The 9,512-nt window shown below is 38.4% G+C and overlaps 1 protein-coding gene and 1 pseudogene across 1 annotated transcript; one reads left to right on the forward strand and one right to left on the reverse strand.

Annotated features, from left to right (window-relative positions):
* Positions 1-2,683: 2,683 nt before the first annotated feature.
* Positions 2,684-4,517, forward strand: LOC113295351 (annotated as a pseudogene).
* Positions 4,518-4,545: 28 nt separating this feature from the next.
* On the reverse strand, positions 4,546-7,811 carry LOC113298694 (E3 ubiquitin-protein ligase RZFP34-like). The gene is made up of 11 exons (XM_026547504.1): positions 7,504-7,811; positions 7,319-7,406; positions 7,153-7,212; positions 6,920-6,952; positions 6,748-6,825; positions 6,613-6,656; positions 6,483-6,523; positions 6,292-6,374; positions 6,104-6,195; positions 5,875-5,986; positions 4,546-5,798 (listed from the first exon to the last, which is right to left on the reverse strand). The coding sequence occupies exons 1-11, from the start codon at positions 7,602-7,604 to the stop codon at positions 5,661-5,663; spliced, it is 870 nt and encodes a 289-aa protein (XP_026403289.1). The 5' UTR covers positions 7,605-7,811; the 3' UTR covers positions 4,546-5,660.
* Between the last annotated feature and the right edge of the window lie 1,701 nt (positions 7,812-9,512).

Below are 9,512 nucleotides of genomic sequence, written 5' to 3' on the forward strand. Positions count from 1 at the left end.
TGTTGTTGAGACTGCAGCTGCGACCCCCACAACTTTGTCGTAAACACTGTTGAAGAACGACTGTCTTCAGACGTCCGTTCGTCGTGTTCTTCAGCAGCAGCAGCAGCAGAAACAGAGTTTGATCGAACTCTGATTTCTTCTTCTCTGGCCCTCCTCAGGTTCCCAAACTCTCGACACCCCTTCTATATGACCCAACCAATCTATTTATATCAAAAAGGCCGATTAAATCTCTCCAAACTCTTCCAAAATCTCTTCCTTTCTCTTCACGGCAAAGTTGCGGCAATTTCTTGTTTTAGAATTTATACGCGTTTCTGAGCTTTCCTTTTGATCCTAAACTCTTCCTTAGATAGATACAAATCTTTGGGAAGGTTTATAGCACTTTAATCTCTCTAAAATTCCCCAAAAAAGGTCACACACGCGACTTTCCATATTTTGTTGTTGTGATAAAAATCCGTCGATTTAGCCCAGTATAATCGATTTCAACACCCGTATTAGATTCCTAGACCCATAAGGAGTCTATCCTATGAAAATCAGAGGTTTAATCGACCTCAAACTCCTCCAAATCACGATTGCCAAAACTGCCAGGAGAGTTTCTATTTTCCCGCCCAAATTCAGAATTTGAACGTGAAGGGGAAAGGTTACCCCTTATCCAGTGGGCGCCCCTTATCCGCTTCTGGAGTCCGTATAACACTTGTCCCTTGGGTGCGTTTAGTAATTTTTCTGGGATGTTTTCAACACTTTTCTCGGGGTTCCTCCGGGGTATTTCTGGGATGTCACTGGTACGTCTTCTACGGAGGTTCAAATGCCACGTTTTGAGCCAATTTCTCCGCAAAAACTTATTTCTCCAAAAACACCTACAAAGAGATAAAATACCAAAATAAATACAAGAATGAGAACTATTAATATATAGAATCGAGACAAATTAGACACAAAAATGTGTCTATCACATGGTTTGAATGGAGAGGAAGATACTGTGGAGTTTATTGGAGGTGTCTCAGTTAAGAAGTGTTATGAGTTACAAGTGCAGGATGATCCAGTTGGAGATTTTAACAAGTTTCTATGGAAGAAACATGTTCCACCAAAGATCAGTTTTATGCTATGGGCTTATTTTCATGATTCTCTACCTACACTAACAATGTTAAGGCATAGAGGAATAAATCTGCAGTCTGTGATTTATGTTTTCTGCAATGCTGAAGATGAGACGGCAGACCACATGTTGTTACATTGTGATTATGCTTACAAAGTTTGTTCAAAATTCTTAGAGGGCTTTGGAAATGATTGGGTTGCTCCTGGTACTGTTTGGAGACAATTTGAATCTTGGAAATTGAACAATGTACAAGGTATGGTAGGGAGATATCGTGGAAACTTATCTATGCTGTTCTATGGAATATTTGGAAGGAGAGAAGCTCTAGAGTTTATGGAGGCAGAGCTAAGACTATGGATGAGCTGTGTTTAGTTATAAGAAAGGCATTAGTTCTTTGGTTGTCAGAGACTGTGGTTTTTGATAATATTCCTATAAATTCAATTTTTTTCAATTGGAATTCAATCTTACACATGTATGTATGTTTAAGATTTGATTCCATGGTTGTAATCTTGTTCAGATTTTTCTTTTAATACAACCTTCTTTTTCAAAAAAAAAAACAAAGACCTGGGGATTTCAATGAATATTAGGGCTGCACGTGGGTCGATTTGGGTCGGTTTTGGCCCCACCCACCACCCAACCCACTGATGGCGGGTAACAGAAGTTGTCACGCGCAACCGACTCAATATCACAATGGGTCGGTTTTCACCCGACCCACATTACGGCGGGTTGGGTCGGGTGGGTGGGTGGTGGGTTACCCACCATAAAATCATATAATCAATTAATCAAACATAAAACAGATAAGCCCCAAATTAAAATAAAAAATAAAACCCTAAACAGATAAACCCCAAATTGAAAATCATAGAAAATCACATAATCAAATATATTATAATGGTTTTTAGTCTTACCTTCCGTTATTGGATTTTTACTTCCTGATGTGGTGGTCTAGACAGCGAATTTGAGTTAAGAATTCACAGATCGAGCGAAGAGTGAAAAAAAAATGCAATCTGTCTGAGAAGGAGAGAAGAAGAGGCCGAAGTAAAAATAGAAGCAAATGAAAGCTAGCGATGCTTAGGGTTAGGTATTTTATATCGTCACTTCAGTGGCTGCGATTCATTATAGGATAGATAATCTAAGGATTGGGGAATATTAGACGGGTGGGTGGGTCGGTTCGGGTGACGGAAGTTTCTACCGGAAAGCGACCCAATATACGGTGGGTTCTGGCATGCCTCACCCATAGTCAACCCACGTCTAGGTGGGTTGGATCGGGTGCGAGTTGGATCGATGGGTTGAGTCGGTTATGTGCAGACCCACTGAACATCTCCCCAGGATGGTCAAGGTCCAGCTGAAACAAGACCGAGATCCGAAAATCCACTACAGTGTTTGAGAGAGGTTTTCATGGTGTAACAGTCCTAGGGCAATATTGTAATATGCAATGTCGACAAGTAGAAATTGTAAAAGACTAAACAACGTTAAATTGTTAAAGGTGCTTACTGCAGTGCACTGCTCTTAATATTTTTGGAGGCAACTCTATAGAGTCGTCAAATTCAAACTTTTCTACAGTGTGAGATTTAGTCAATAGATTGAAATATATGAAGTTCAATGCAGGGAATAAAATTATCAAACCTTCAAAAGACCTTTGAATATCTATTACGAGCTTCATCAACATTAAACCATCTGAAACAAATCCATTGTCGTCTTCTCTATCTAGGTCATCATCAAGATCAGTTTCTTGTTACTACTATAATCAAGCTTCTTTCACAGGAATTCAAAGATATAAGGTATTGTCTCTCTATATTTCACCAAACCCATAATCCAAACACATTCTTATTCAATGCCATGATTCAAGCTTTATCTCAAACCCCGGGTTTCGAAATCAAAGCCCTTTCGGTTTACACCCTTCAGTTGTGTAGTGAACCAAATGATTCTTATAGGAGACCTAATTGCTTCACATTTCCTTCAGTTCTGAAGGCATGTGTTTCTGCCTTCTCTTCTGTCAAACCCATACAAGAAATCCATGCCCAGCTTTTGAAATTGGGTACTTATTCTGATGTCTATGTTGGAAGTACATTACTTGATTCTTATTCCAAGTGCAATGGAATCGAATTTTCTCAACGAGTGTTTGAAGAAATGCCGGAGAGGAATGTTGTTTCTTGGAATTCTATGATTTCAGCGTTTGCTAAAGGTGGAGATGTTGATTCCGCAAAGAGATTATTTGTAGAAATGCCTGAGAGGAATTTGGTTTCTTGGACTTGTTTGATCTCGGGTTATGCTCAGAATGGTTATTTTTCTGAGACTTTGGCTACATTCGAGAACATGGGTAAGGCAGGGGTGAAGCCAAATGAGATTACTTTAGTTAGTGTTATATCAGCTTGTGCTAATTTGGGTGCACTTGAATTTGGGAGAAAAATCCATTCTTTTATGGAGAATAACCATTACAATTTCGATTTATTTGTTGCGAGTTCCCTTGTCGATATGTATTGCAAATGCGGTGTGGTTCAAGATGCTCTTATATTATATAATAAGATGCATCTTAAAAATGTTGTGACGTGCAGTTCGATGATTGTTGGGCTGGCCTTGAATGGGAGGCCAATGGAGGCAATTGCGATCTTTGAAGAAATGAGATTCCAGTGTATGATTCCGAACGATATTACATTCATTGGTGTTTTATGTGCATGTTGTCATGCGGGTTTGGTGGAGAAAGGAAAATTTTATTTCAGCTGTATGACTAAAGAGTACTCTCTAGTTCCTAAACTCCAACACTATGCATGTATTGTCGATCTCCTCGGCCGAACTGGTCAACTCGATCAAGCTTACCAGTTCATCAATGAAATGCCGATCAAGCCAGACGCTATTGTGTGGGGAGCTTTACTTGGTGCTTGTCAGGTCCATAAAAACAATAAACTTGGTATATTTGCAGCTCAAAAGATTCTAGAACTTGATCCAGAACACTCAGGGGGATTAGTGTTTCTATCTAATGCATATGCCAGGGTGGGAGATTGGAATGGCTTGAAGAAGGTTAGGCGGATAATGAAAACACTGGGGATGAAGAAAGTACCTGGTAAAAGTTGGATAGAAGTAAGTAATGTTGTTCATCAATTCTTTGCAGGAGATAAATCCCATCCCGAAAATGAAAAGATATATGCAAATTGAACGAATTGGCCAAGTTTATAGACGTTCAGGGGTATCAGCCTAATGTAGATTCAGTATCCTCTAGCATAAAGGATGAAAAGAAAAAACAATCACTGAACGCTCATAGTGAGAAACTTGCAGTTGCCTTCGGTTTGATCAGCTCTGTTGAAGGATCTCTCATTAAAATTGTGGAAAGTCTAATCTGCTTAAAGCTCATTTCCAAAATTGTTAACAGAGAGATGGTATTAAGACATAGCAGCACCATTTTTACAAAGGGGTGTGCTCTTGCCAAGATAGCTGGTGACGTCAAAGGAGCAAACAAGCACCATGACATATATTTTGCTTGTAGAAGTTTTATGCACACGGCACACTAACCTACACAGACCAAACAACGATTGTACCATTTTGCAGGGAGCAGTTCTGTTTTGCAACATTGACCAGCACTAATTTACAGGAAACCTTGCCGATTAATCAGAGAGGATTGATGTGTAATCGGAAAGGGTAGTATCTATATAGTACAATCTGACTAGAGTACTACACATAAGATGTAGTACTCTTGTGATCGTGAAGATTTTGAGACGGCTGCACCACATCCTGAAGCTACTATTCCAATCCCCAACCCCACCCCGAGTCAGGCACAGTTGACTCGAGATCATTTTTGTGGCCGTGTAGGTTTTCATAAAGCTGCTTCAGCGGTAGTTTCCAGAGGATAACTTCCTAGGCTGTGGGACTACAATTTGAACAACAATGACCCTCTCTTTGCTGAAATCTAAGGTATTTTGCTGGCTATACAACTAGCAAGGAGATATGGTTATAGGCAGATTGTAAGAAAAGGAGATTCAAACAGATAATACTAATTCTGAAAGGTGATAGTCTCCATCCCACTGGAGAATCAGCAAATTGGCTGAAGATATCAAAATCCGGTAGAGCTTCCTTGAATCACTTTAGTTTAATCATGTCAAAAGAGAAGCCAACTTGGTGGGACATAGTCTTGCAAAGTTCTCTTCAATGTCCACAAACTGGTGGAATCCTCCAATACTTCCCCATTGTATCTCTTCGCTTCAAGGCTTTTAGTTTATCTGTTCTTCTTTAGTTTTTTTCTAGTTTCCTATTGTTTGTATTTTCTTGGTGTCGTCTCTGGTAACTAAAAGAAAAAGAAAAGGAGATTCTTATAGGCTCATGTTTTATATTTTTCTTCTGCAGCATCATTTGTACCTGTGAGAAGTATGTATTGCGAGTGACTCGTTGAACTATACTCAACATCTTGTAAAGAATGAATGGATGTCACTTTTCTGGAACTAAACTTCTTTTAAGCATACTTCTTTTTTATGCATTAATGGCTTGTCACTGATGAAAACAGAACAGAAGAAGCTTATTTTCGCCACTTCTTTGTAACAAAAGATATATATCTAACTGGCCTCATTATAAGTAATTTTCTTTCTGTGTTTCAGATCCTTGATGAGCATGAAGCTGGCCCCCCACGAGTCTGCTTAGTATTGTATGATTTGCAACTTAAACATTTATGTGCCACTACATGGAAATGAACCTCTGAAGTTGTTCCACAGTCGTTGCAGAGGATCCAAACCTGATTGTTACAAGGACAAAAATTTCAGAAACCAAACATCATATATTGCCAGGGTAATATATAATGCTACGCATACCATCTTGTTCTGATAGATTTCGGGCATCGGTGTAGAAGCCACCTCTTCATCAAGCTGTTCCCACAAACTAGACATATCACCGACGGATTTTGAACAAACAGGGCATGAAAACCTGCAAAATATAGTAAGATCCATCACGAATCAACTCACCTGGGTACCTAGGTGAAATAGTTAAAAAACCCTATCTACTGCTTCAAACTTGTAAGTTATATAATTCAAGAATACTTACTGAAAATGTGCTTCCATCTCCTTCAAGCAATCCAAGTGCAGCGTATGGCCGCATGGTAGTACACTAATGTCTTTGGTAGAATCAAACACATACTGAACAAGAAAAAAAGAGAAATCATACAACAAATTAGAATTCACATTCAGAAAATCACAACAAAAGAAGAAAACAAGGAAAACTTCAGTTATTACCTCGAAGCAGATAGGACAATTATGATGCATTGCTCTTTCAACACAGCAGTGTGAATTCTTCAATGATTTCGCGTAACAACATCCTGTAGTAAGATTTGCCAAACAGGTAAATACCCCACAAGTAAAATACTAAGAATCAATTAAGATGCTCCCCATAAAATATTCGTTCCTAGGGGTATGGACTTTCTTACCACATTTATAACAATGGAAGAAGTTCTCCTCGCCTCCGGTTCTGCAAATTGGCAAGTGAGGCTTTCAGGCATTAGCAATATGGAGAACCAGATAAATAAAAAACCAAGTAATATAAGTATAAAAATCAACCTGCATATCCCACAACCATCACAGTGGTATTGGTTCTTTGAAACCTATACCAGAAAATAGCTCAAGTAAGCTAACAAAAACAAAAACCATAAGAACCACCAAAGTTTAGCAATTCTACTACTTATTATGGCTTACATCGTCGTCGAAGAACTTGCATTCTGTACAGAAGTACTTTCCCATACAAACCCCACAATTTCTACATTTCTGCTGAACCTGAAAGAGAGGTAGAACAATCATGATCAGTCTCTATAAACTATCCCTTCCTGTGCTTAAGCAAGGCTAACTTTCATTAAGCTTCAAAACTCACATCTTGTTCTGTATCACACAGAGAGCATATAACCTGAAAAGTAAACAATAGGAATGAGTAAGCGAAGCGAAACCGAGAACAAAGCTAAAGTATACATTTGGAATGAAGTGCAAATTATGCCTTATCCTCTTATCCTTGATAAAGTTTTCACATACTATCACGACATCTTTTCTGGGACCACAAGAAAAAAATCGGCAATGTGATTGAACTGAAAGGCATAAAGAATAAGTAACCTTTGCAATCTTGTGCCGAGGTACGTCATGACGATCAAGAGGATCGACTTCCATTGAATTCTGCTCAGACAATAAAAACGATTTATCTTGCAATTTCATTTCTCTACATTTCGCTCTCATAAAACTAAACACTCGTGAAAAATCAGAAAGGAAATTAAAATCAAACCTTTTTTTCATTGTGGCAATGCCTGCAATCGAAGATTTCATCGCAACAGGGTGCCCTAATCTTGCATCTTCTTCTGTAATGACTGCACCTATACATTTCAAATTTCCAAGATTTTATCAATCTAATTTAAACGATTCTCTAACAAGATATGATTTTTAATAACTGAATAAAATCACAAAAATTACCCGAAATCCCCATATCCTGATTCCATTACAGAATCCTCCTCTATGTTTAGAGATTCAACCAGTTCCAATCTCTGTATTCCGAAATTACACTCCAACTCCATTTCTTCAACCTAGAATAACGCAGAAAACCCCACCTTCAAAATCCCTTGAAATTCTTCCAAATGTTTCTCTTCTTCCCGGAATCGACGTTACGGCGAGATCAAGAGAAACCGAATTGGGAGCGATTTTAATTGATCGAATAAGAAAATGTAAAAAAAGAATCGGATATTTATACGTGTGTGGCGGGAAACCGCGTTCCACTGAAAATGGTAGTGTATATTTGAATACGGAAACAACTGGCGGCCCGTTGGATTATGTAGGCGGGGGGTAAACCCTAGTTGTAGATAGAACTACTTACGTGTTGATGACTAAGTCATGGGTCCTATTTCACCAAACTGAAAGAAAGATAATAATGATTGCTGTCTTGATAGGCAAACGATAGACAAGAAGATAGACTCGTACGATTCGTCATGACACTAACGGTCCCTATTGCACATGTTTTTTTTTAGGATTATAAAACAGTTACGGATGAGTGGGATCACACTTTGGATGAGTCGTTAAGAAATGTAAGCCATGCTGGCTGTGATCAATAATTCAGTGTCATCGTCAGTAATGTGGAATTCAGTTGTAGTTTCTAACAAGTTTGTCTTGGTGACAGCCGTCGATGGATCTATTAGTGCAATGAGCCGGCAATTAGAAAAATACTCCGTAAATAAAAGAAATGCTCCTATGCCAGCATCTTAGATGACTTATTACCGCAATGAGCATTTGAGAACTTGAGGGCCTAGTTAGTAAGTTCGCGAATGATTCGCGAATCATTCGCGAATTTTCCCGTATCACGAATTTTGCCGTCTTATTCGCGTACGTTTGCAACTCCGAACCCAAGTCGCGTATTATGTGGCATTTCCGAATTATTCGCGAACCGTTCACGAATTTTACGTATCCCGAATGATACGTCCGTTTAATTCGCCATAAATTCTTTAGCTTTTACTTTTCAAAGACTCCATTTTTTGGGCTTTACTGCCTCCCGAGCATACACGACCGAATATTAGACGTGTTGTGATTTTTATGAAACAAAAACGACTGAAGAGATTTGAAGGTGAAGGTGAGAGAGATCTCAAACTCACTAACCAAGCATCTAAACCACCATACGACGTCCTCTTGGATAACTAGTGTTGTATATATTATTAATATCATCATATTAAGTTTATTTTTTCTTTAAATAACTCACACATATGCATAAAAATTGGTCTATGACCTTATAAATACAAATTATTTGCTATATATAGATACCGAATTTTCAGAGCCGAACTCACATTTATAAATCGAATCATACACGTACGTATGCCGTTCCGAATTACTGACGAATCACGTCCCGTTGACCGAATTTTGGACCGAATCTGAATTTTACAAAACCGTATAATACTCGTACGTTTGCCGAATCCCGAATTACTAACTAGGCTTGAGGGTGACAAAACTTATCGTCGAAACAACAATAAACTAGTTTTCACTTCAACGGCTCAACCCATAACCAGATATTCTTCTTTTAATCCAAAGTAATCAATTAGGTTATTAATAAACGATCTTACACTCTTAGTGATAAAAAATAATCTATCAGAGATTTTGGGATCGGGTTACGGCTAGCTCATTACTGCAGCTTGATGTAAATAAAGACATATCCATCATTGGCATACCCATAAATTTTAGATAGTATGCCAAGGTGAATGTTAAGATTTGAGGATATATGAGTTATCACGTCAAAATTACAAATAACTATGTATTTAGCTATTTTATCCGGTTAACAAACTAGTTACCCCTTTTAGATAAGTTAGCCGTACATACAGATTGTAACGGTGGCACGACACTTTTCCCATTGGTTCGTTTCGAATCAAAGGTTTTTTCGAGGCTCATTTCCTTCAATGTAATTGCTCAATTTTTCTTTGCCAAGTAATGACTCGAAGTTTGGTATC

The sequence above is a fragment of the Papaver somniferum genome, chromosome 7 (assembly GCF_003573695.1).
Source record: "Papaver somniferum cultivar HN1 chromosome 7, ASM357369v1, whole genome shotgun sequence".
Classification (NCBI taxonomy): Eukaryota; Viridiplantae; Streptophyta; class Magnoliopsida; order Ranunculales; family Papaveraceae; genus Papaver; species Papaver somniferum.

Coding starts and splice junctions, on each gene's coding strand:
- LOC113298694 (XM_026547504.1), bottom strand. CDS start 7,604: ATGGAGTTGGAGTGTAATTTCGGAATACAGAGATTGGAACTGGTTGAA. Junction 6,826..6,919: donor TGTGTGATACAGAACAAGAT/GTGAGTTTTGAA, acceptor CCTCTCTTTCAG/GTTCAGCAGAAATGTAGAAA. Junction 6,657..6,747: donor GCAAGTTCTTCGACGACGAT/GTAAGCCATAAT, acceptor TTTCTGGTATAG/GTTTCAAAGAACCAATACCA.